This window comes from Passer montanus, unplaced genomic scaffold, assembly GCF_014805655.1.
Source record: "Passer montanus isolate IOZ18808 unplaced genomic scaffold, ASM1480565v1 scaffold323, whole genome shotgun sequence".
In the NCBI taxonomy this organism is placed as follows: Eukaryota; Metazoa; Chordata; class Aves; order Passeriformes; family Passeridae; genus Passer; species Passer montanus.
Window position 1 is genome coordinate 34,081 of NW_024367964.1, and position 26,448 is coordinate 60,528.

The 26,448-nt window shown below is 53.6% G+C and overlaps 2 protein-coding genes across 4 annotated transcripts; one reads left to right on the plus strand and one right to left on the minus strand.

Moving 5' to 3' along the window:
* Positions 1-1,173: 1,173 nt before the first annotated feature.
* On the minus strand, positions 1,174-21,399 carry CEND1 (cell cycle exit and neuronal differentiation 1). 3 transcript variants are annotated; one of them, XM_039715329.1, is made up of 2 exons: positions 21,380-21,399; positions 1,174-9,337 (listed from the first exon to the last, which is right to left on the minus strand). In XM_039715329.1, the coding sequence occupies exon 2, from the start codon at positions 9,169-9,171 to the stop codon at positions 8,779-8,781; it is 393 nt and encodes a 130-aa protein (XP_039571263.1). In that variant the 5' UTR covers positions 9,172-9,337; positions 21,380-21,399; the 3' UTR covers positions 1,174-8,778. The 3 variants fall into 3 exon arrangements, with proteins under 3 accessions (XP_039571263.1, XP_039571262.1, XP_039571264.1); XM_039715328.1 differs by lacking the exon at positions 21,380-21,399 and adding an exon at positions 18,561-18,686; XM_039715330.1 differs by lacking the exon at positions 21,380-21,399 and adding an exon at positions 12,488-12,506.
* On the plus strand, positions 18,018-26,077 carry LOC120505102 (NACHT, LRR and PYD domains-containing protein 12-like). Its single transcript, XM_039715327.1, has 8 exons — positions 18,018-18,191; positions 21,284-21,447; positions 22,135-23,836; positions 24,359-24,487; positions 24,703-24,873; positions 25,085-25,258; positions 25,383-25,553; positions 25,722-26,077. The coding sequence occupies exons 1-8, from the start codon at positions 18,094-18,096 to the stop codon at positions 25,921-25,923; spliced, it is 2,811 nt and encodes a 936-aa protein (XP_039571261.1). The 5' UTR covers positions 18,018-18,093; the 3' UTR covers positions 25,924-26,077.
* Positions 26,078-26,448: the final 371 nt, after the last annotated feature.

Consider the following 26,448-nt stretch of genomic DNA (forward strand, 5'->3'; position numbering starts at 1 on the left):
TTTTTAAACAAACACGAGGGACAGTGCTGTCCAACCCCTGCTCCATCAGCTCTTCCCATCCTCCCTGCACTGCCCCAGGTATGTGGAATTGCACACACCCTGACTGGGGCCAAGTGGGAGGTTCAGGCCCCCATCCATCCATCCATCCATCCATCCATCCATCCATCCATCCATCCATCCATCCATCCATCCATCCATCCATCCCAGCCTCTCAGCTCCAGCATTCCCACTCAGAAAACAGGAATTTATTTGATCTCCTGCTCATGTCAAGACAAACTAAAACTCGAGTCCCCAGCTGTGTTTCTGCAGCAAAGCCCTCAGATGATTACACTTTTGCAGCTGAAGGATGCCCTTTTCCCTGACCCTGTGGAATTTACAGGATTTTTCTGCCCAGTTCTTAAGAAATTAATTTCCAGCAGCCTGCAGAGTTCTGCCGGGACCCGGATTGGAGCTGGTGTAATACAACATCAAGCCTGTGCTCTGACACGTGCTGCCAAAACCCTCCTCCCCTCCGAGAGCCTGGAGGGAACCCGTGCACAGGGACCCCAGAGACACCACCCAGTGCTCAGGGAATGGTTTGGTTGGGAGGTGTTCCCAAGCCATCTCAGAAACAAAACCAGAAAATCAGCAGGAGAAATTTGACAGGAGAAAGGTCACGGCAAAGAACTGGGGGTGAAAGCTGGAGACCAGCCTGTGGGATAGGGAATTTCTTGGACCAGAAATGTTTCCCCTGTGTCTCTGGGTAAATCTACTATTCAGTTTAGTTCCTATCTGGAAAAAAACATAATCATCCTGCTTTCCCTGGGCAGCCTGGAGTTTATTTGGGGCAGGCACTGCCTTTTCTCACAGCTCTCAGTGGGATCACCTAGAAAACATTGGGCCTTCAGGAAACACAGAAATACAGAAGAATCTCACACAGAATCCAGGAATCATAGAATGGTTTGGGTTGGAATGGGACTTAAAGCTCACCTCGTTCCACCTCTCCCATGGGCAGGGACACCTTCCACCATCCCAGGTTGCTCCAAGCCCCCTCCACCCTGGCCTTGGAGGTGTCCAGGGATGGGGCAGGAAAAATTTTCTCCAGACAATCTCCAGAGGGGGCACAGCAGGTTCCACTCGCACCCCCAGGTACACAAAGATGCTCACGGGAGGAATTATACAATCTCTCTAAGTGTGTGTATATATATCTATATATAGTTTATTTCTCACAATCCTGGTAAGAGTTACAGGTGTATTTGGGAATCATTTACAGTTTCACAGCATATGGAGTGGCCATACAGCTTGTGATGTGAGTAACATACAGTGTGTAGAGAGCACACGATTCCGACCCATCCACCCACCACTCACACAATGGGTTTCCAAAGCTAATACTAGATTCAGCTACGGAGAAAGCCTGGAAAATGTCAGGGTACAGCGTTGGGTGTCGTACAACACTGTCAGTCACAATGGGACAAGCTAAACTACTTTAAATTTTCAATCTAGTATTTCTAGTCTACCTGCATTATTGCATTTATACGCTTTTTTTGTTTTCAAAGTCAAAGTAAATAGAATACTATATGGGAAAGGAAAAAATTCTTGACTATTTTAGGATTTGAGCTGCAGCCCATACAAAGTGTCCATAGAAGCATAGACAAGATTATAAATTCAACAAGGTATAAATTAGCTGGATAGCTTTGTGTGTAGGTAGGTGTCCATTTCCCTCCAGGAAATGTGTCTAGCAGCATATTGTTTCTGAGAGAAAAAAAAAAACAAAACCCCAAACCTGTATGTTGAACACAGGTAAAGATGTGTAAGTGACAAGCAGGTCTGGTTGCACAGGGAAAAAATCAAGGTGTCACTTGGAAAATTCCTATAGTTTGGAAAACACACTCAGGAGCTGACTCAAAACCCACAGAGTCATTGGAAAGGTGCCTGAGGCTTCCAAAGGAACAACAGGCATTTCAGTCTGACTTCCAAGGGCTTTGGATCAGTCCCTGGAGAAGTAACAGAATCCAAACAAACCAAAACCAAAATAAAAATCCCCTGTAATCTGACCTTCAATTTCCCTTCCTAAAATTTTAGTTCCTCCACAAACTGATAGCCAACCTGCACCTACCACTGGAAGAGAGTGGTTTCCTGGGGAGGTGAAACTGCAACTTTTAGAGGCTTCAGTTGAAACAGTCCTGGGAAAAGGCACCAGGGTTATGAAGGGCTGCTCAAAACTCAGTAAAGCCAAATTATTCCCATGTTGGTTGGTTGGTTTTTAACCAAAAAAAATTGTGTGGCACCCTTGTTCTCATCAGCTTGCCCCAGAAGCTTGGCTGCTTGAATCAGCCGTGGCAGAACCAGGGATATGATGCAGGACATGACTTTGGAAAGGTGATTAAAGATTCCTTTTTTCTTAGTGGGAGCTTTGGTGCTGCAGCACCATCACACAGACAGAAAGAACCGGAATGGTCATGCTTGGGATGCTGCACTTGGGCTGAGAAATGGAAAAGTGATGGAACTGTTTGAGAATTGCAAGCTGGGAACAACAAGAAGAGAAATGGGAACGGCCAGTCCAAAGCCTGTTTAACCCAAATTATGCTTTTCAGCAGAAAAAAAATCTATTTAATTTGAAGAGCATCAAAGAGCAGAGGGCACAAGTCCCAGAGTGCTGCATATCCGAGCACACACTGTCCAGAGGCGTGAGCAGAGCTGTAGCACAAGGTAGATCCAAACTCATGAATTTGGAAAGCCCAAGGCTCTGATCTCTCACAGGATTTTGAGGCCTGTTATGGTCAATTGAATGAAATGTGAATTTTAGAGGCCTGGACATCCCACAGTTCTCTATCACCCAGTGACATCTGATCAGCTCATAGAGATGAGACAATCCTTGCACTTCCTGCACCCTCACCCCAGGCACAACAGCTGATCCTTCCAGGCCAGCAGCAGTACAGGTCCTCCACTTCAAAACTTCTCTTTCCCCTCTGTTTTTGGTGCTCCAGAGGGCTGAGGGTGCTCTGGCTGCAGCCAGGTGCGGTGTGTGCTCACACCATGTCAGCCCCCCTCAAGCAGCCAGAACATCTCACACCTGAGTGACAGGGAAGGACAACAGGACCTTCCTGGGGACTTGTCATCCATCACAAATCTTGTGGCAGATGAGCACTCAGCCTCTTGCAGACTTAGACCCTCAAAGGTGAGGGCAGATCAAAGCTCCACACGTTCCCTGCTGTGACACACAGTCTGGGGGCCCAGCACTGCCTGTGTTTTTGGGGGACCACCCAAAACCTGCCTTAGACAACCCAAAATCTGCCCCAGCCTCGGGCTATGGAAAGGCCACATCTGCAGAGCTGCCCAGGAAGATAGTAGGGAAAGAAAAGGGAATACAGTGCAGTGGCCAAAGAAGGAAGAAAGAACAAGCAATGAATCAGATCAGAAACCAATGGAACCCCATGGTTTGTAGCAGCTGAAGATCTGGTGTGAAGAGACATCCCAGGAATTAGGGAATTTAAAAGGAAAGCAGGTTATAGGGCTGGACTGATGGTCTCAAAAAGAAGAGGAAGAAGTCATCATAAACCCACTTGATTCAGTGGATTAAACCCCCTTTGAGGGTTGCTGGATGGGGGCAGAGGCTCCAAGGCTTTTTGGGGCTGTCAGCCAAGTGTCACTCATAAGACCCAAAATGTGCCAACAAATCCTCAGCATCAGCAGATTTCTCCCCAAAAGATTAAAGGACCAAACACCTCCAGTGTAAATAGCAGAAATACTCCCAATTCCAGTGCCCTGCAGTGAGAATTTACTGGAATACAGAACTCTTATGCTCCAATCAAAGCCAACTCCTCTTTGTGGTGGGAAGTTCCCAACCTGTGCAGCAGAACTGCAGCCAGCTCATGAATGAGATGTGATGCTGCAGGGCCTGGGAAGGGAATCAGCATTCCTGCTCCAGCACGGAGGATGGAGCAGGAGGATGGAAGTGCAAGCAGGCTGCATTTGCAGTCCTCGTCATAACGTGAAAAGAGAACACAGCCCCTCCTGATGTCCTGGCAATTCCCCTGAATCATGCAAAGTTGGTTATAGAAAACTTCAGGTATTTTTCTAACCCTTTAACATTGCTCAGAGCCAGCAGGAATTCATCTGGAAAAGGCAATTAGCAGAGGTTAATTTGCAGGGCACCAGAGCTCGTAATTTTTGCCTTTTTCTGAGGAAAAAAAAAAAGGGGGGGTGGGGGGAAAGAGGATATAAAAGTTAGCATGTCCTTACCAAAGCTATTAAGATAATTAAATAGTGGTTTTTCTCTCCAGTTCTCTGCTCTGTTCCTTTCAGCCTCTCAGAATCTTCACCAACTTGAAACTTTCCATGGAGCTGATTGAAATTCCAAGAATTCCACCTTTCAAACATATTTTTTTCATTTTGTTCCTTTTTTGGTTTACTTCTCAAATAATCATTTTCCTCTCCAATCTTCAGCACTGCTATTTTCAACCAATTCCAAGAATAGTTAGAAGGCCGCTGAATTCTAAACCCCAGTAGCATTTCCAGGAAAAGCAGGGAGTATTTTAAGGCATAAATAATCTCTCACCAGCTCCAGGGGTTTTTGGTTGCACTGCTGTTGTTCATACACAAATCCTGACGCCAGCCTAAGCAGGGCTGCCTTGAAGAAGAGACTTCCCTTACGCTCAGTCTAAGAAACCTTTGTGTCAATTGAAAAATAAATGTGTAATTGAGATGATTTTATGAGGACCTGTGATCATATCCCTGGTGCCAACAAGAACCCAAAGGCCAGAGCATGGTGAAGCCAATGGAAGAACTCCCCTTGTTTTCAGTATTCTGTGGCTCAACCTTCAAAGTTTAGTCCACCAGAGACACAAATGGATGTTCAGTTTATCACCCAGCCCCCTAAGAAATGCTTCAGGGCAAGTGACTGTTGAGTGCTTTCAGTAAGCCCCAGGCAAACAAAAATGCATTCTTACCCTCCCAAAAATGCTGCTGCACAATCTCCTGGCTGCCAGATTTGTTTTCATCCTGCTGCAGCACTGTTAGGAATAACAGGACTTATCTACAGGGTATTAAATCAGTAGGAAGAGGAAGCAGAAGCATAATCCATTTCATCTCTCTTAAAATAGAAGCAGCAAAAACCTTCTACTGAGTTGTCCAAGACAGCAAAATGACATCTTTATATTCAAATAAAATTTATGATTCCCTAAAAAGAGATTGAGATCGGGTGCAGTGATTCAATCGAGTTTTGGTGATAAGCTGAAAGGTCTGAAACCAGTTTTGCCAATATTTAATTTATCGACTTGATCAAAAGAGTAAACTAGCAATCTAGATCTCTTCAAACCCCAAGCACAGACTCTGATTAGTTTTAAGTGTTAATTCACTCTCCCCATGGAGATGTCACTGGAAGGACTTCATACCACAAAAACCACACAAAGAAGGACATCAAGCAAATAACGGCGTGTGCTCAGTACGAGAAAAGACAACTATTTATTTAGCACAGCGAGGTCAGTCATTAAAGCCTTCTGCTTCGACAGATTTGGGGCTGAGAGAGGGGGATTTGCTCCCTCGCTCGGCCTGGTGCTCGCTGGACGTTTTTGGCTCAGAAGGAAAGCACTGCACAGCCTGGCACGGTAAGGCAGGACAGGAGCTGTTTGCAAGTCAGGGCTGCGGCGCGCTGCGGCGTCTACGCTGCGTCTGCCCGGCTCAGCACTGGAGCCACGCCTGGAAAAGCGCTACAGCACGGCCCAGGGCAGTCTAAAAGTGCCTCGTGTTAAAGCAAAGAGCCCACAGGACTGCCCAGGGTGGGGGGAGCAGGGGCTCCGAGCACACCACACACTCAGCACTTCACCAGCCAGACATCCCTTGCACTGAGGAGAAACCAGGGCTGGAAAGGAATTCAGGAGCTGCACGGCGTGGTGGGAATGGCACAGAAAAGACATCATGGACACTCGGTGTGGATGCAGGGAACGAAGGAAGGGGCATCTCCAGCTTGGACTGTCTCCCCCTCCCAGACTGCAGCAACGCAACACAAAGGTTTGCACACACACACACACGCTGGATGTGCTCCAAGGCACGCACACACACGGACACAGACAGGTGTTTTCCAAAACAAACTGCCAAAGAGGTGGGCTCCAGGTGCTGGACCTCGACAGCAGACTGTGAAGTGATCACAAGAAGTGGAAAATCCCTTGGGAACAGGACAGGCCATGTTCAAAACCCCTCACAAACAGAACATACCAGGTTTGCAGAGCAGGGAGGGCTCGAATGAGTGACGTGCCCGAGGAGGAGCTGCAGCCCCATCACCACCCCTGTGGTGCTTCTGGATGAAACTGGTGGCCTTGCATCTGAGTGCTCTAAGGGCAGGCAGGGTTTGGAGATGGAGAAAAGGTTAAGGCCATTGGCTGAGAACTGTTTTTCCCCTCTTCTGTTGCCAAAGGTGAAGACAAGGAAATAAAAATATTTGAGAAAGTAAAACTGGAGACTCGAATGGAGCAGGTGCTTCACTTTCCTCCTCTGATCTACCTATGCTGGTCAGGGCAGAACAGATAGGTGCTGTACCTAATGTCACACACTGCTGAAAACAACCCTAGGCCAGAGCTGAGAGGCAGGGAGGGGGCAGGAAAGGTAGAAACATCTCTTGAAAACAGAAGTCACTGTCTGAAAATCATTACCTACTTGGCAAAACATGAACCAGAGCAGGAAGGGGTGATTTCCTTCTGAGCAACATTAGCAAAACTCCCTGTGAAAATTTCCCTGCAAAGTTGTGCTTCTGAGGGGAGAGGAGGACCCTTCTGCTTCTAACCCTTCCCCAGGCTGTAAGTGGCACACTGCTGCTGGCAACACATCCACAGCACATGCCAAGAGTGTTTTAGGCTGCCAGGATCTCACCTGGAGCTGTAGCCCTGCTTCCCAAAACTCCTGTGAGCCCCAACACCCTTGCTCCTGTCTCTGTGCTGGCAAAGGCGAAGGCATCAACTTCCAGCTGCACCAGGACAGTGTCTGATATTCCCAGAGGCCATACACCTTTGGGAATATTTTCTGAGCTCACCATGCATTCCAAGACCATGTGCATTCAGCAGGTCAGGTCTGGAGGTAAATAAGACAGACATGAGCCAAGAGCAGAATTGCCAGGTCAGGTTGTACCCCCACATCATCCCGTCCAGGGACTGTGCCAGAGGCAGACACTGCACAGGCAGCACCTGAGGAATGCACACCTCCCTCTACCCCTGCAGCCCCTGATTTCATCCATCCATCCCTCCCAGTTAAATGTGCACGACGGGCTCTGTCACAGAACTCCCTGCCCTGTGTCACAGCCCCTTTCTACCCATCACTCCTGCCCTGCCCATGGGCTGTGGCTGCTGCCGAGCTCCCACTGGGCCTCACCTAATCTCTGACCCAACTTAAACCCAAAATGTAAGGGGTTTTTAGAACAGTGCTTTGCAGCAGCCAAGAGACGCCTAATGGAAGCTTTCAGAGGCAGAGCTCTCCTCACCTCTTGCTGTTCAGTGCTGAGCATCAGCCAAAGCACTAAACACCCTCTCTCCTCCTCCTCACAAGGTCTGGCTTTAGAGCCAAGGTAGTCACCCATGAAATCAGGCTGCTCCTGAGGGCTGGGAATTTGTTTCCATTTCCAAAGTGTGGATGAGTTACAAATCCCTGCTATTACTGTCACAAGAGGGAGGTAAGAAATCCACCCCAGACAGACTCCAGTGCCCTTGAGAGGGATTTCCCTGGTATAAAAGCAGGTAGGTCAGTGTTACTCTCATGGGATCCCTAACACCAGCTCATGTCTCCTCTTTTTCCTGTCTTCCCATGTGCTGAGAGACCACAGCTTTCATTGGGGAAAAAAATTCAGTGAAAGGCCTTATCCAAAGCCCAAAGAAATGAACACCAATAGTCCAGCCAACCTCGAGGGAGCTTGGTCTGAGCCCACAGCACCCTGCAAAGCCCAGCCTAACTTTAGGAAATACTAGATCCAAAACAAAGTCTCTCTATTCCAAACGCTGCCCCCGTGACCCTGGCGAGCCCTGGGATCCTGAAGGCTGCAATGGGACTTCTCTGGGCCACAGCACAGCCCCCCTGGTCACTGTCCTGCTGGAAGCTCAGCCAGAGGAGTGACCTGATGTGACATCCCAGGCTCACACTCGGCTCTGCCACGCCGCAGCTGCCCTGGTTCCTCCGGAGCACTTCCCAGGCAGGGTTCCAAGGTGGGATGATGAGGGGCAGGTACACAGACACCGATTAGGGATCGCCCGTGGCTGTAGGGTCAGGGAGCTGCCTCTTCCCTGCCACTGCCCCTGCCCTGTCCCAGGGGGGCTGGAGAAACACCCCCAGCCCAGCGTGACGGGCAAGCCAGGCCTTAGCACTCCCCTTCCATCTTCTTTACCACAGCCCAAGTTAAAACAGAACCAAACAGAAACCAAAACACAAATTGGGACTCCGAATGGGACGTAGAACACTTTGGACTTGAAAACGGGACTGCAAGGGCGGGGAGGAGGGGTGACCCCCAGGGAGGACAGCAGGGGAGGGGAGGGGACACCGTCATTTACACCGATCAGGAGAAGCTGTAATCTATACACAGCGGTATAAGCCACGATATATTACATGAAAGAACACACTGAGTGCATGGAGTTACCCACAGCGGGTCAGACTGGCACAGTTGTCTTGAACAAGACCCTGGAGTTGCAGTTGGTGTTTGTTGTTGACCTATCTAGCTCGCTCTCTCTATATATATAGCTATGTATAGAATTTCTCTGCATGCATTTGTCTCAAAAGGAGCTGTACAGCTGGGCTGGGTTTCTCATCCCCGCCCCGTCTCGGTCTTCATTTTTTCCGGGCTAGGAATGCCACTCCCACAATCACAGCCAGCGCGGCCACCGCCACTCCTCCGACGATGATCAAGGGCTTCATGTTGTCGAAGAAGCTGCCCGGGGACTCCTCGGAGCTGTTTCCCTTGTGGTCAGAGTCAGGGGACTGCCCGCTGGCCTCCTGCGTCTCCGTGGCCGCGGGGCTGGCTTTCAGGTTGCTGTGGTTGTTGGCGATGGCGGCGTCACCTCCTGCCTTCTTGGTGGCCGTGGCAGGAGCAGGCTGCTCTTTGGGGGCCTCCTTCTTGTCTGCATTCGTGGCAGGCCCGGGGTTGGGCTTTTCGGGCTTCCCGGAGCCGGCGGCCTTGGCGTCGGGTTTGTTTCCGCTTCGGACGTTGCCTTTGGAATCCATCCTAGGGGTGCTGTGGGCAGCGATGGATACGTGGGGCTATCCCAGCTCTTGTCCCTCGCCCGGCTGCTGCAGGAAGCACAGGAGCCACCCGAGCTCAAGGCCTGGGAGAGGTTGTCTTGGGATGCTTGTTACGCTGGCAGTGTCCTACCTGGACATGGTACAGCACCTGGAGCGGGAAGCAGAACAAGGAGAGGTGAGTGACAGGACAGAGCAAGCCAGTGTTGCCCTGCCTGGAGGTGACAGGGGAGGACAGAAAGGAAGACTGGAAAACTGTTGGCTCCTTCTTTCAGAACTGTGAACTCCATTCAAAGCATTTACTACAGGCTCTGTGCCTGTAACAATCACAGAAGCAGAGAACGGCCTGGGCTGGAAGGGACCTTAAAACTCACCTTGATCATGCCACAGGCAGGGACACCTTCCACTGGATCAGAGGGCTCCAAGCCCTGTACAGCCTGGCCTTGACACCTCCAGGGATGGGGCAGCCACAGCTTCTCTGGTCAGTGTGTGCCAGGGCCTCAGCACCCCCACAGGGAAGGATTATTTCCTAACATCGAACAGGAACATCAAGCAAGTTGGACTGACTGTCATCTATGGCTGCCACTTCTGGGCATCCGTAGTCCAAGTCCATCCTGGCTGTGTGTGTGAGGCCATTTGTCAGTGGTGACAAACTCACATCCAACCAAATAAACCTTACTTGGCCTTTGTTCACCCTCTCAGCTCCTTCTGGGTAAGGAGAGAACACTTTGTTCCATGGGCAAACAGATGGATAGATCCTCCCCACCTGTCTCATCCGCCACCCTCCCTTTTGCAGCACTATCCCAAGGTCCATTTAGGAAGGGGTTAAAATGTGATCTTGTGTGATACTCTCCCTCCAGATGGGTACTGCAGGAAATCCAGCATTAGCTTCTCAATTCTCACAGGTACCAGGGATAAAAGGATTCTTTCTGCCAGCCTTTTGGTGGAGCAACAGCAAAACAAAGTGCCAGATCCTCAGCTGGTGAAAAACAGAGAATTGACTGCATGGATTTACTGCAGAGCTGGATCTCTTGGTGACAGAGACATCTCACTCCTGTCAGCTCCTTTCAGGGTTTGCTGGACTTGCCCATGGAGCCAAACAGGATGCTGGTGATCAGCTGGGGCTATCTTCCTCAGGGAAGTGGTGAACAGCATGGGAATTCAGCAAAGGAACAAACTGGGCTTTGAGGGGATGAAAAACTACAACAACAACCTCACCTCACGAACCTGGCAGGGCAAGGTGAGCTGAGATGGAGCTCCTGAGGCTGCACTTCCCTGTGATGGGAGGAGAGGACAATGCACTGGGCATTTTGCCAGCGGGCTCTGGCAGTTCAGCACCACAGCAGCTCCGAGCTCGGGAAATAAAGAGTAACCAGGAGGCAGCGTCGGATCGGAGCCGCCGGCACTGCTGGCTCCCTGCTGACCTTCAGGGCTGCCAGGAGCTTTCTGCCTGCTAAGTGAAATCAGAGCTCATTGTCTGCATCGGGAGCTGAAGAGGCTCCTCAAAAACCTCAGCCACCAAAGGTTCCTTCCACAGCGGCTCAGAGGGCAGATCACTCCTCTAATGACAGCCACAAAGTCCCAGCACTGCAGCATGATCTGTGCTGCCAACTCTTCTGGGAAAGAGGCTGAGAAATGTGGAGCTTTCATCTCCATTTAGGCAGGAATGGAGGAAAACTCACAGAAATGACAGGTTTTGGACCAGAGTGAAGCTGAGCAACACCTTATGGTTCCTAAGTATAAGATGGAAACACCTCCCTCTCCTGCTCTCCCTTGCCAGCTGCTCCAGTGCCAGTCAGCTAGAGCAGACTGAGGGAACTGCAGCACCAAAATCATGGAATTCACAACTCACAGAATATCCTAACCCACAAGGATCTTCCAGCCCAGCTCCTCAAGCTGCACTAGGCTTGCTGACCGTAAAATCCTGTATTTGTCATTGACTGCAACTGGACAGTGCTTGCATTCCCTAGTCTGGGAAACTAAACCCTTTTGGAAAGGGAACTTTCCTTTTGGAAAGCCCAAACTGTGTCTCTCTCACAGCCTGCTGAGTGTGCATCAGACACTTGGGCATCCTGTACCACACAAACACCACCCCGGATGCTCACCCAGTTTCAGACCTCGCTGTGGCTTAGGGCGTGGGAGGGGGAAAAGGGCCTGGCCAAGTGCAAGAATATTTTCCTCTCAGTGCTCATTCTGTAATATTTCCGTAGATATCACCTGCCTCACCTTTTCCTGTGCTTCCAGAGAGCATCCATACTGCTCTGTCAGCACAAGTCCTACATAAATCCAGAACTGAGGCTGCACACAGTCACTCCCAGGACTCTGCTCCTCTGGTTTGGGACCAATTTATCCTTTTTTGGTTTTTTTTCAATCTGGTACAATGAGACACAAAGAAATAGGAAGTGTAGCCCACAACTGAAGCAGGCTCACAGGTTAAAGCAGGGAGGGTTGGATTAATTGTGGCATAAATATTAATTCACCTGCTTTGTCACTTTGATGTCAGTTAACTGGGCCACTCACACACTCTGATATTTGTGTGGCTACAGCAATGGACCAAGCATTAAACTTCTGCTCTTTCCCTAGGAAAATCATGTGCAGCCTATGGAGATCATGAGGTAAATCAGAGAGGGAAAACTCACCTTTTTGCTGAGAAATGGGGACCCTGCACAGCCCAGGCACCTCAAGGTTTATCCACACCCCTCCCTGCTCCAGATTCCTGGGGGCACAAAAGCTGGTTTTGCTTGGAGCCATGGAGCCAGGAGCTTTGTCCTGCCACCATGCCCTGCTCTGCCACAAACAGAATTTCCTGATTCTAAGTGCATTTCCACTAAAAGCAACACAAACCCATCACACAGCTTAGAAAAGGTTTTAAAAGATGTAGAAACCAAACTAAGCCAAAAATCAATATCAGCAGTTCCTAAGTGCCCGCATAAAAGGGCTTTTGTCTGTGGTTTTCCATCACTGCAAGTAGCCACAGGATCACCCTGCACCTCTCCAGACCCTCTGGCCTGGCTCCTGGGTACCCTTAGCAGAACATCCTCTTCCATCCCAGTACTTAACCTTCTTCTGTGTGCTCTTAGCTCCCTGCCTTGGGAATCATCTCTCCTCTCCATCCTGCACTTCCAAGGGCATGACCATGGGCTCATCTTTAAGCACCTCTGTCTCCCCCAGACTGAAGAGAGAAGTGCTTTCCTCATTTCCAAAAACTAAGCCTGCATATGAGGGTTCCCCCATTCCTTTGTCTCCTCCTCTTCCCTCATTCCATCACACCAAGTTTTTCTCTAATGACACATTTTCCTACCTTTGCTTTCTTCTTTATAGCTCCTCACATCTTTTTATTCCTCCCTTTTCTCTTGTCAGCTGCTGTCTCTGCCTGTCTACCCATTCCTCCCCCTTCCAGCTCCCTCTCCGCCTCCTACACAGGCAGCAGCACTTGGGAATAAGATTTTGTGGGAGACAGGCTTCATTCCCTCCCTTTTCTATTTCTGTTTAACAATCAGTGCCCTTTCTGGAAGGTGCAGCTAACCACCTCTTTCCCAGGCTGGGAAGAGGGAGCTGGCATCATAAAACCAGGGATGATCAAGGAGAAAAAGGAAAAGGAAAGCCTTCCAAATTGCTGCTGCAAAGATTGGCACACAAACGCCACAGCTCCCCTGGGATGCTCTCAAGGTCAGTGCAGTCGGACTCACCCAGAGCAACAAGCTGCCCTCCACTGGAGCAACAGGCCAGCAGAGGAGCAGCTTCCCTTGGCTCTCTGAAGGGCACTTGTGCTGCCTCAAATCCCAGCAAATCACCAAACACATCTATTCATCTGTCTCCTGCGTGCACAGATGAAAGCTGCATCAATCCTGCACCGAGCGCAGCGGATGAGTCATTGCCAAGCTGAGCCACAGCACAGCTCCAGCAGCATGGCCCCTTCCCTCTGCAGGGCCAGCCCCATCCCAGCTCCAAACCTGAGCCCCATCCCAGCTCCATCAGCATGGCCCCTTCCCTCTGCAGGGACAGCCCCATCCCAGCTCCAAACCTGAGCCCCATCCCAGCTCCAGCAGCATGGCCCCTTCCCTCTGCAGGGACAGCCCCATCCCAGCTCCAAATCCTCACATCCTTCCCTGCTGCTTCCATTTGGAAGGAAAAGTTTCCTGCTCCAGGGTGTGGGTCTGGGGTGCAGTGGGAAGCTCATCCACAGGGTTTTTCCCTCTGTCATGAAAAGCAACCCATTTCCATCAGGTTCTTGACTGCCACACTGAGACTGGCAGCAAGGAAGGATTTAACAGCACAGTGGGGTTATGTATCAGGATTTATCCTGCAACAAAGGTCCATCCCTACACTCCAGGTGTCCTCCAGTTGGAAACATCCATCTTGGAAATAGCTACTGACCATATATGACCTGGAGAAATGCTGTGCAGAAAGAGCCAGAGATGGCAGGAAACACCTTATCTTCAAATCTTCCCCCTCATCCCCTTATCTCCTCTTCCTTTGTTTGACACTCCTGCCTCTGTGGAAGAAAAACACTCATCCCCTTGTGCACAGGACAGACAGACCTTTGCTCTCCCTAAAGAAGCAGCAGTTGGCACCAAGGGTGGCTCTGGCACAGCGCAGGGAGCTGCTTTCCCAGCACTCTGACCATCCCACTCTCCTCCACCTTCTCATCTAACCCCTAAGGAATACAGCTTGGACCACCCTGTCCTTTGGGACGTGTCCTCAGGGGTCTGTGCCTGTCCCCTCTGCCACATGTGGAGTGATCTGTCAGGGCTGGAAGGATTTGTGCCCAGTCCCCTCCTGCAACTGAGCAGCATTGCCGGTGCTTCAACTCCCCATTCCCAATGGGGAAAACCAGCATTTTTCCCTTTTTCTGAGCTGCTGGGGGAATAAATGTGTTAAAAGCAGGAAAATGCCAAGCAAGCACCCAGGAGAAGGTCGGCAGAGTAGTGACTAAGCCATTCCCCATGTCCAAGAAGTGCAGTGAAGATGGATGAGGTAATGGACCGCCTCTGATATTACCATAAATATTAAAGCAGCTTTACATAAGGAGCTTGTGTTCTCTCAGCTGCCACGAGCAGCTCCCCAAGGAGGATTTTTAGCTCCCTTCCAGGCTATTTCAGCCCCCAGCTCCTGACGCAACGCACGGCAAACGTGACACAACGCGACGCAAACCCCACGCCAGCAGAGTCACTTGTCACAGACGCTTCTAAACGGCCTCAGTGCTGCACAGCCAGGGACAGACTGTACAGGAGCCTGCTGTGCTTCCCAGCCCTCCCAAATCCAACCCTCAGAGACAGCAGCACCAAGTCACAGCAAACACTGCTGACCCACTTCTCTCTGATGAGATATTTATGAATCCTTTCCCCAATCTGTTGTTTGTTACTCCCCACATCCCTCCCCCCATCCCTGGATTAAACATTTCCCTCTCAAACAAGCCCTTTGAATCTTGTTATGGAGAGTGTCAGATGCTGGAAGTATTTTAGCAGTGGCAGCAGCCTCAAATTGCTGCCACGGGGGGAGACCTGCCAGCCAAGCCTCTGCTCCATGGCTGCGGCAATTCCTGCAGCTGCTCGGAGCCCCAGCATGCTCCTCACTGGTCCAGCTGGTGCTGACAGTGACTAAAAATCTGTACCCACCACCCCTACAGCCCCCACAGCCTGGCCAGGACCCCCCTTCTCACTCCCAGTGCCATCGAGCCACGTTCCCGCTCTCCAGGCTGGGCAAGGCATCCACACTCAGAGCTTGGGTCATACCTGGCACCAAGGTGAGGTGTGAGAACAGGATGGGTTCCTGTAGCCCAGCAAAGGCAGCTTTGCCCTCCATTTGCAAAGGGAAGGGCTCTGGGATGCAGACCCTGGGCCAGAGGTGTGACACCATTGCCAGCGTCCCCTCCGGAGGCTGCCCAGCCATGCTGCCCACACAGGTGACACAGCACTTCAGCTCCCCACCAGAAGGAGCCCAGGAACAGGACATATATGGCCTTTTTCTACACCCCAACCTCTGCAGATGACAAGCTCTGAGCTGAGCGTCACCTCTGCAAGCCACACACATCCTGTCCCCAAAGAGCTCCTGGGATGGACGTGGCAGACATTTTATTCTCTGAGAGATGGAGGCAGCATTGCAGACACACCACACTCCTGCCAGGGGCTCAACCTGTGCTCTTTTGGAGGGGTTAAACCCCAAACACAGCTCCAGCCTGCCCTGGTAAGACACCCTGTCTGTACACAGCCATGTGCACAGCAAAAACCAGGCACTGCCAAGCAGCCGTGGGAGAAAGGAGATTTTGTCTCCAGCCACGTGCTCCGACTGACTCCCTGGGGGTGGGCACTGAGTCACAGCTGGCATGGCCCTGGCCTGCTCTCAGCAGGAGAAGTCACACCTGGCAAGGCCCCTCAAATGCCACCAGCCTCCCCCATACAGCTTGCACTCTCAGACTGGCCATACAGCAAAATAATTTCTAGAATTCAACAGAATCTGGAAATACGTAGCTGAGGCTGGGTTGGAAATACCCTGCTGCAAAAAGCCTGGCTCCTCAAGGTCCCAACACAGTCCCCAAGCCCCTGAAACAGAGTTCAGAGCACCTCAATCTGCTGTGCTAATCTCACTTTAATCTTGGGTTTGAACCGCCCTCAGACACAAAATCAAACTCTCCTTTCCCCTGTACAGTTTTTTGTAGCAGAGCAAAACTGCAGCTCTTACCCTTCAAAAACCACAAGGTGTTAGATCTTGAGCCTCTCCCTGGCAGATCTGGGCAGCCTCACCCCAAGACAGAAATTCAGGGAAAGGCTGCTCAGCCAGGATGACTTTTTTTCCCCATGGTAGATATTTGTCAGGACACTGGATCAAAGCACTGGAGCAATAATGGGGAACACTTTGGGAGACAGTGGAGCAACAGGAATCCTGGAGCCTTAACCCATGAGTGTGACCTCACAGGGATCTGGGTGCATCCTGAACCCACCCGGGGCAACTCCTCATGTTTTGAGTTTTGCAAACACACTCAGTTAATTTTTTTATAATGTTTTTCCAGCCCTCCCAGAGCCAAAAATTCAATTCCAGCAACACCCTGGCTGGGGCCATGGGCTTGTCTTGGTTCCCTGCTCAGTTCTGGGCCTGTGGTGCCAGCTCAGGGATAATGTGACAGGGTCAGCAAACACTCCTTTCCCCTTGGAAAATGGTGAACACTCATTCCTTCCCACCACAAAGCCCTGCTCCTTACCCCGGGCATGCCAGCACTTGGGAAAAGCCTTTGGGAAGAAGGCAGATGCTTCCAAATTGGGGTGTTGCTCCCCAGGCAGCCAGGGAGGCTGATCCCCTTTCTGACAGATCTTGCTATTAAGGCATCTTCCTCCCAGTCTTGTATCCCAAAATCAACATCCACAAGCAAAAAAGGATGAGGGATATATGTGACTCAGTGAAATAGCCCCAGCCACTGCAGGAAGCAGCAGCAAATTCAACATCCCTCCCCAGTTTATTGGCATCCTAAATCCATCCCTTCTGCCTGATGCGGCATCACCCCCTTTGTGGCCCAGCTGGGGCCAGCAGAAAGGTTCTGGAAGCAATTCCTCACGTGCAGAGCTGGGTCTGGAACCTGGCAGCCCCTGGATCTGCAGGCATCAGCCTGAAAACTGTTGCTCTGCAGCTGAAATCTAAGAAGCCACTGCAGGCAGACAAGAGGCCAATTCCACACGAGGCAGTGACCTTCCAGGGAGGCTCCCACACTATCCAGGGTAAAACCCATCCCTTACCTTGTGCAGCAACACCAGGGCACTCTCTTTCCCAGCAGAAAGCTGGAAAGCATCTGGGAAAGCTCCTCCAGCATGGAAATCCCTGTTCAGGGAGCTCCATCCCTCCCTCCACCCCATCTGCCAGCCCCGACACCTGATCCAGGATGGGGACAATGTGCCAGGGTGTTCTCCAGCCCCGCATCCCAGCAGCCTGCCAGAGGAGGGGATGGATGCAGCGGGATGAAAATGCACTTTTAGGGGAGAATTGGGATTTCTTCCCCCACCCTACTACAATATCACAGGGTTGGATGTTGGTGTTGGGCACTGTGGCTGAGAAAGGACAGATGGAAAACACTGAAGGTCAAACCTGTGAAGGTCAGACTTTTGGAGGTCAGTCCTGAGATGGAGCAGGGAGCTTAATCCGGCATAGTCCATCCTCCCTCTCCTGACGGCATCCTGCCCAAGCCCCACCCAGGAAAACGGGGCTGCGGCGGGGAGGTTTCCTCCTCTTGTCCCAATGCCCAAGTTCTGCCAGCCTGACCTCGATTCCATTTTAAAAATCCTCTTCTTTCCCCCTTTGCACCTCCCCAGAAGCCACCAGAGGGACAGAGAAGTAAACAGGAGCAAATCAACAGGTCCCTGCCAGCACATATCACAGGGATGCACATGGATGCGCAGAGAGCAGGGACATCAGACTGAAGAGCTTGAGACATTCGCAAAGCATTCCCTCCCTGGAAGCACCCACCGTGACTCAGGAGGCCTGGTCTGGAGTCCAATATTCTCCTTTAAAACAGGCACTGCTGCTTCTGACATCTTTTCCCCTTTTGGGTTTTTTGGGGCAGATTTCCCTTTGTGAGCTCCTCTCCAGTGCAAGCCCAGGCTCAAATGGAAGGATACACCCCCTAATTGATATCAAATTCTCCCTGCCCAAGAAACAAACCCCTTTCCTGGGAAAGGTGAAGGCTGAACTGAGCCGGCTGTTCCTGCTTCAGCACTGACAGAATTAAACAGAGTCACTAAGCCCACCCAGGCAGAGCAAAAGGCAAACAAATCCCGCTGTCCATGCGGACGGGAGGGGGAAAGCAGCTGCAAAGCCGCTGAAAACCTTTCGGGGAGGCGCGGCATCCCTCCCGCCGGGGCCGCAGCGCTCAGCCGGGATGCTGCCTGCCCTCCTCCCTCCCAGCAGCCCTGCTTCCGGCACATGGCCGGCTCCGCTTCCCCGTGCCCGGCACCCAGGGCCTCTCGGTGCCCCGGCGCGGAGCAGGCGGAGGGCTCGGCTCGGCTCGGCACAGCCCGCAGGTACGTGCGGGCGGCAGGAAGCTGCGGGCAGGAAGCGGGCAGGAGGCAGCCGTGCCTTTGCGGAAACGCCTCCTGTGCCTGCCTGACCTTCAGGGAGCAAAGCGCGGCAAGGGAGCCTCCCGGGGCCGGCCGTCCTCAGCGTGCTCCTTGTTTGGGCTCCAAAAGGCTCTTTTTGCCTCTGACGGGGAAAGCTGTGCGCTGCCGGCTGCGGGGGCGGCGGGCATGGCCTCCATGCCGGCGCTCACTCACCTTGGCAGGTGGCTCCAGGTCGCCGTCTCTCCGTGTAGCCGTGCGCGGGACATCCGCCCGTCCCGCAGCTGGGAACCCCGGCCCCGCGCCCCGCGCCCCCGTCCCTGCGGCATCCCTTACCTCCGTCCTCCGGCCGGAGCAGTCACACCTTGGGAGCTGGCTCTTGCGCAGAGAGGAGGGAGGGAGGCAGGCAGAGGGGGGGAAACTTGGGAGTTTCCCACAATGCACCTCTGCAGACTGCATGAAGATGGAGAGCAGGGAGGGGGGGAGAGGGCGCTCCAATCCAGAGGGAAGGGCTGGGATGTGGAGGGGCAAGGTGCCAAGGGAGGGTGCAGGGTGGTACAGGCAGCCCAGCTGCATCTCCACATCCTCTGTCACTTGGGGCTGAGCTGGCTCAGCAGTTCAGGGCTGTCCCTGCGGCACTGACCCCTCTGCTGCTCCGTTTGTTTCTCCTCCAAATCCTGCCTGGATTTGCAGCAATTACTACAGCAACAAAGTGGGGAGGACACACTGGGAAAAATACCTGGGAGCAGGCCAGCCTGATAAATTGGGATGCCTCTGTGTAGACCACAGGCAAAAGGAGTATGAGCCTCCCCCCACCAGGATTCCCAGCTGAGATGATCCCTGGCAGTGAGTTAAGGAATGTAAAACTGACTTGCCAAGGAGAAGCTCTGCACAGTGCAGGGAGGACACTGAATGCTGCACCTTGGGGATAGCTCTGTGCCAGCTCTGCTTCCCTCCTCCCCAGACTGCGCCTTGTTTGACACCCCTTCCCAGACCAGAGCTGGGCACACAGCCCGGTCCCACTGCAGAGCGCTGTCAGACAGCCAGGCACTGCCAGACACAGCCACCTCCTCCTCATCCTCTTCCTCCCCTTCATCCTCACCAGCTAAAAGCAAAGACCCCTCTCTGTTACAGCCTCACCTCTCCAACCAGGTACAGGGCTCAAATTCCCATCCCTGTGTCACTTCCTGCTGGTATCCCAAACCTCAGCAGGTTTGGGATTCAGCGGGAATCTCAGGTTCTGGGATTGTCTGGAGCTCTTTTAGCCCTTATTTCAGAGCAAATTGGGCTGTGTTGCTTGCCCATCTGCCTCCATCAGTTACTTGGGACCCACCAGTGCCCAGCCAGGTGCATGTCATGTCTAAAAAATGTTCAGGTTGCTTAAATCCTACTGCAAAGACAAATCCTGCTTGAGAGAGCTGCAGAATGAGGGGCTGGATGCAAGAACCTAAATCTCCCAGGACATGCTGTACTTCCAGGGCCTGCTTTGGGATGCAGCTCCCCACACCCCCTCGGGGCAGCAGGGATGAGCAAGGTTATTCCTTCTGTAGTCTGTGGTTCCAGGAGCCAGCTGGGCTCAGACAGGCTGGCATGGACAGGATTAGCTGTGGCTGATGCTGATGTACCCGCTGTTCCCTGTCTGGTCCTGCCCCCAGCAGTGCCAGCACTCCCTGCTCTTTCAGAGACTTGTGCCAGGCACACCCAGGACCTTTCCACGGCTCCAAACAGCTGCTTCCCCTTCCTAACGGCTCCCAAATCTTCTGACCTACTGACAGCAGCAGAGGGCTGAATTCCTGCAAAGCTGGTGGAAATCCACACTTTAATGCAGGTGACACCCCCAAACCACTGCTTCCCGAGCAAAATCTCTTTGCTACACTTCTGTATCAAGCAGGAATATCCTCAAGGTGGCAGGAGGAGGGAGGGAGCCTCCTGCAAGTGGGAACTGCCAGGTCTTGTCCCCAGAGCCTGGATGAGGGGTTCCAGCAGCGGTTTCCTGATGTTCACACACTCTGCCTCTGCCTTAGGAGATAAACAGCCCCATGTGATGCTCTCACACGCCTCGGACCGGAATTCATGTTATCTTTAATTTTTGAATGTAAACGTTTTTTGTTATTTTGTTTTTTTGTTTTTTTTTTTTACTGAGGTAGGAAAAAGGGAAGTGAAGGAAAAGCTGTGAAAACAATACACTTCCCCTGTCTCCCTGTGGCAGAGTCACATCCCCCCTAACGCAGCGCAGGCACAGCAGGCAGCAGCCCTGGCTGAGACACAGCAAGGTGAAAATGGCTTTTTCAAGGTCAGAAGGAGTGGGAAACCTTTAGAAACGGCGCTGCTGGATTTGCCCCCTCCCCCTCAGCTCACAGCACCTCCCAGGAGGAGTTAGCAGGGATAAGGACAGCCCTGGCTCCTGGCGAGCTCCCCCTGCAAAACCCACAGGGGAATGTTGGTGGCAGCAGCATCCATGGGAAGGAACATAGAATCATGGAATTGTTCGAGCCCCCTGAGGTTATCAGGACCAAACATTCCCCAGCACTGCCCAAGGCCATCACTATCCCTTGTCACCAAGTGCCACATCCACACAGCCTTTAAATCCCTCCAGGGATGGGGACTCCACCACTGTCCTGGGCAGCTGTGCCAGGACTGGACAACCCTTTCAGTGAAGGAATTTTCCCCCATATTCAGTCTAAATCTCCCCTGACACACCTGAGACCATTTCCTTTGGAGAGAAACAATTATCCCCAGAATTATTTGACATCCTGCAAACAGCAGGGACAGTGTGATGTCTGGCTCTGAGCAGGGAAATAAGGAGTCCATAAGGAATCCTTAAACTCCCAATGTGCTTTAAAACATCCTTTCTCCCTTTCCCAGTATCCCTCACAGGCTGCTTTGCTAAACACATCATAATAAAATCATCGAGAGGGTTACCCCCTCCTAATGCAGACACGGGTGCCCTGTGCATAAACTGGAGCAGGCAAACCAGGAGAGCAGGTCACAGCTCAGGCTCACACCCCTTTCATCCCTGAGCATCCAAAGATCCTAAGTGAGCTTCTCTCCTTTACTAGAGCCCCATTTACAACCCACCCCACGGCTGGAGAGGGGGGAAAAGCCACACAGCAGCAAAACCCCGTGGCTGTTTGGGCAGCTCCGTTTGTCTGTACCTCAGACTCGCAGGAAAGCAGGATGAAGGACGTTTCTCACAGCGGAATGACCTGCTGCAGCAGCCAAGGTGGGTTTCCCTGGCACCAGGAGGTCCTTGCAGTGAAAATCCAAGCCCTGCTCGCCCTGGGGTACTATTAATAGCCTGGAATGCTGAGCAGCCTCACCTGGAGCCTCCCACCACCTGGCATGGGCCTGGGCTCTGAGTTCAGTCCTGAGCACTCCTTGTTGAAGCTGTTCTGGGGACAGGGTCACCAGCTCTGTGCAGGCAGCTCATCCCTGCAGTGAATTACATGGGCTTGTAACTCTTCCATAAAAGCATTGTTTAAAATCACAGAATGGTTCGGGTTGGAAGTGACCTTAAAGCTCACCCACTGCTCTCAGCACTTTCCAGCAGCCAGCTGGGCAGGTTCTTTCCTCCTGAGATGGGGATTAAGGATATTTCTGCGGAGATCTGTGCTCTGGAGCCCAGAGGCAGTGTCTTTGTCCCCTCATGGAGCATGAGCCAGAGGCTGCAGGTAGCCCCAGGTAGTTGCATTTGCTCCCAGGTGGATAAGGATGATAAAACAAGGATTGATAGATCAGGATCAGGACCTGGAAGAAGAACGCCCAACCTACCAGAGTCCCCAAATCCTCACAAATTGTGTCCTTAGTGCCCCAGCCAGACTTAGGAGAGCACTGAGCGTTGAAATGAATGGCTGCTGGTGTGTGGGGAATGTGTCTGGGCTGGGAACTGACCCTGCTCCTCTTGGCACAGAGCACAGGCCGGACAGCAGAGAGCACATGGCCCGGGAGTCCCAGCAGGACAGGGAGCTGGGCGCCTGTCCCAGGGAGAGCCTGTCCTTCCACAGGCGCTTCACCACCCTGACCATCACCAGGGAGCCTCGGAGCAAGCACGGAGCCGAGGATGGAGCTGTGGGAACCAGCCAGGGATGTGCCAGCACCAGCAGTGGAGCAGCTGCCACCACCACCACCACCACCACGCTGTTTGAACCCAGTGGAGATGGGCAAGCCCCGCAGGTCGTGGTGCTGGTGGGGGCCCCAGGGATGGGGAAGACAACGATGGTCAGGAAGGTGATGGTGGAGTGGGGAGAAGGAGCACTCCACACGCAGTTTGACTTTGTCTTCTGCATTGACTGCAAAGCCATCGTCCTTCCCATGGAAGCCAGCGTGGCAGACCTGGTTTCACGGTGCTGTCCTGGCCTGCGAGTGCCGGCTGGGAAGATCCTGGATGACCAGAAGAGGATCCTGTTCATTTTTGATGGCTTCGAGGCCCTGGGGTTTTCCTTGGTTCAGCCTGAAGCTGAGCTGAGCTCTGACCCCAGGGAGGTGAAGCCACTGGAGCTCACCCTGATGAGCTTGTTGAAGAAGACTTTGCTCCCCAAAGCCTCTTTGCTTATCACCATGAGGCCCACGGCTCTCAGAAGCCTGAGGCAGTGCCTGAAGGGTGAGAGTTACGTGGAGATACAGGGATTTTCAGCAGCCAGGAGGAAGGAGTATTTCCACAAGTATTTTGAGAACCCTAACAAAGCAGACATGGCCTTCAGGTTTGTCAGAGGCAGCGAGATCCTCTATAGCTTGTGTGTCATCCCTATCATGAGCTGGACCACCTGCACCATCCTTGAACAAGAGCTTTGTGAGAAGAAAAACCTCCTTGAGTGCTCCAAAACCACCACAGGGATGATGATGTTCTACCTGTCCCAATTACTGAAGCACAGGGACAGGGACAACCCACAGGTCCTCCAGCAGTTCCTACTCCAGCTTTGCTCCTTGGCTGCTGAGGGTATCTGGAAGCACAAGGTCCTCTTTGAGGAGAAGGAAATCAAGGACTGTGGCTTGGACCAGCCAGGTCTTCTCCCCTACTTCCTCAATGAAAGGATCCCAAGGGAAGGAGAAGACCATGAGAGTGTCTATGCTTTCACCCACCTGCACCTCCAGGAGTTTTTTGCAGCAATGTTTTACGTCCTGGAGGATGACGGGGGAACAATCAGCAGCTTGGGGAAGCTTGAGAAGGATGTAAATAAATTATTAGAAAGCTACAGCAAGTCCAGAAAGGATTTGAACGTAACAGTGCAATTCCTCTTTGGTCTGGTCAGCCAGAAATCCATAGAGTACATGGACAAAACCATTGGGTGCAGAATTTCACCACGAGCCAGGGAAGAGTTGCTGGAGTGGCTTCAGGGGAGGCACAGAGGCCTCTCCCACCCTGGCCAAGCACTGAAGGTTTCGGAGATGGACACTTTCCACTTCTTGTTTGAGATGAACGAGAAGAGCTTTGCACAAAGTGCATTGGGTCATTTCACTGACCTGGACTTGCAGGACACCAGGCTGACCCTGTATGACCAGCTGGCTCTTTTCTTCTGCATCCAGCACTGGGCTGGGCTGAGCTCCATCACCCTCCAGGGATGCTCCTTCCACTGGCAGGATCCTGAGGCAGAGCTGGATGTGTCAGTGCCTTGGTAAGTCCTGCTCCTCCTTGCTTTAATGACCCAAAACTGCAAAGATTTCTCTTTCTCTGTCCCAAAGGATGATTCATCTTCTACCTCCTGAACACCAGTTTGGCCTTTCCCTGGGTGTTTGGTTCCTCAGCAGAGGATTTACTTATTCTTGGAGAAAACAAGGAACACGTGGGCTCCTCCATCCGCTGCCTACTGTGGGATTGATGGTGATGGAGTTCTCGGCTCGACCTGGCCAGGCCCACCTGTGCCCAGCTGTCACTCTGGCTTCCCATCGTCCCCCTTCTCCCTCAAAAAGGGAGATCCCTGGTGCTGGAATGTTAAATGCACCCTGTGACTCACCTTATATCTCCTTGGGGGGCTCCAGCAGCAATGGTTGAGGTCCTTCACTCCTCCAAAGCCACAGAGATCCCTCCGGAGGAGCTGGAGGCTCTGCTCGGGGTGGGGGGGTTGTGTGGTGATGTCAGAACCGGGAGCTGCCAGCACCGCTGAGGGCTGCGTGTGCCCCGTGGCTGTTCCCTGCAGCTCTGCAGCCTCGGGAGCCGGAGGACATCCCGGTGCCCTGGTCGTGCGGCGGCAGGAGGAGCTGCCCGGCCCCATCCACCTGCTCTGCCGGGCTCTGCGGCACCGGGACAGCGCCCTGCAGGTGCTCCGGTGAGAGACACGCGTGGAGCCCACAGTAGGGCTGGGACCCGGGGTGTGGGTGGGGGCACCCGAACCACGGGCAGGTGGGTTGGGGCTGCCCTGCTGCTCCCTGGGGACAATGGCAAGCAGCCAGGGGGAGGCCAGGCCCTGTTTAGCCGTGGGTTTGGTGAGCAGCCAGGACAGGTGAGGTGTGCTGAGCCCCTGCTCTCCGTGCTCTCCCGCAGGCTGCGGTGGTGCCGGCTGTCCGAGAGCTGCTGTGCGGAGCTGGCAGCGCTGCTGGCGGAGCACCCTGGCCTGGCCCAGCTGGAGCTGGCTGACAGCTCGCTGGGGGACAGCGGCGTGCGCCTCCTCTGCGAGGGGCTGCGGAATCCGGGCTGCCGCCTGCGCATCCTGCGGTGAGCACCCCCTGAATCACTAAGGGATCTCAGACCTGAGAGCTCGGGAGACACCCCAAAGGGTCCCCCTGGGGCCGCATCGTGCCTCTGTCCCACACTTCCAGGCCACAGAGCGCCAAGGTTGTGGCACTAGGGTGGGGACCGCCACCGTGGTGGGATGGCAGTAAGGGCACTCAGGGACTCTGAGGATTTTCCTGGGGTTTCCCATCAGGCTGCGGTATTCCCGCATCACCAGTGCCAGCTGTGAGGACCTTGCTACTGCGCTGGGCACCAACACCTGCCTGGAGGAGCTGGATTTGTCCTTCAGCGAGGGCCTGCGAGATGCCGGCGTGGAGCTGCTGTGTGAGGGGCTGCAGCACTGTGCCTGCCCGCTACAGACACTGCGGTAAAGAGGCTGCAGGATGGGCAAGAGTTCCCTCCTTCTTGTGCAGAGCTTTCTCCTTCCCACCTGCAGCAGCTCAGCCAGCAGAGGCCACAGCTTTCCTTCCCTCTCTTCCTGGCTCCCACAGGCTGGGCAGCTGCCGGCTGTCGGGCGCCTCCTGCCCAGCCCTGGCTGCGCAGCTGCTGCAGGGGCCCCGGCTCACCTGCCTGGACCTGAGTGACAACGAGCTGCAAGCCCAGGGCGTCCTGCAGCTCTGCCAGCAGCTCCGGCATCCCGCCTGCCCGCTGAGGAACCTGGGGTGAGTCAGGGCCCTGCCACGGCCCCTCCCGGGCCCGGCATTCCCGAGCCGGGCAGCGCAGGCCGTGGGACGGGCAGGGCCGCAGCGGCACCGCGGCCGCCCCAGCGCCGCCCTCCCCACGAGGAGCTCCAACACCTTCTCCTCTTCTCCTGCCCCCTCCACGGCCAGGCTGAGCACGGACGGCTTCAGCCGGGCCCTGCTGCAGGAACTGGACGCCCTGCGGGCCCTGCAGCCCGCCCTGAACATCGGGAACCTCCTGGAGCACCAGGTGCCGCAGGCAGGGGCCATGGCCCGGCTGCCCTGCCAGCGCGGGGTGCTGCCGGGGGGCAGGAAGGCGCTGCCCTCCTTCAGGAGACCTCCCCTCCTTTAGGAAAAGGATGCTGCCAACATCCAGAGCCATTCCCAGACCAGCTCTGAGTGGGGCTGAGCCTGCCCCACCTAAAGGGCACAGGGCAGAGATCCTGCTGCATCAGCCAGGGGGGATCCTGGTCCTGCCCTCTCCCGTTTCCCCTCGATGTGGCTGGCAGCTGGGCACGGCACAGCAGCAGGGCCAGGGCACCCAGGGACAGGCACAGCAGCGTCCCCAGCACCACGCACAGCACCGTGGGCACAGGCACAGTCCCCACGGCCACGGCCGGGGCCCTTCTGCGGGGGCCACCTGTGGGGACACAGGCAGGCAGCGAGGGCAGGCGGATCCCAGCCAGCCTGCCGGGGTGATGCAGGCACGGGCACAGCTACCTGTGCTGCTGGCAGCCTGCGGAGAGGGGCTGGTGTGTCCCTCAGCGGTGCCAGCACTGCTGCCCTCACACTCCACGTGGGCGTGCCCGCCGGTGCCACAGCTCTGCGGGTGCCAGGGCGCCGAGGGGCAGCGCCAGAGCGAGCGGGCCCCGTCCTC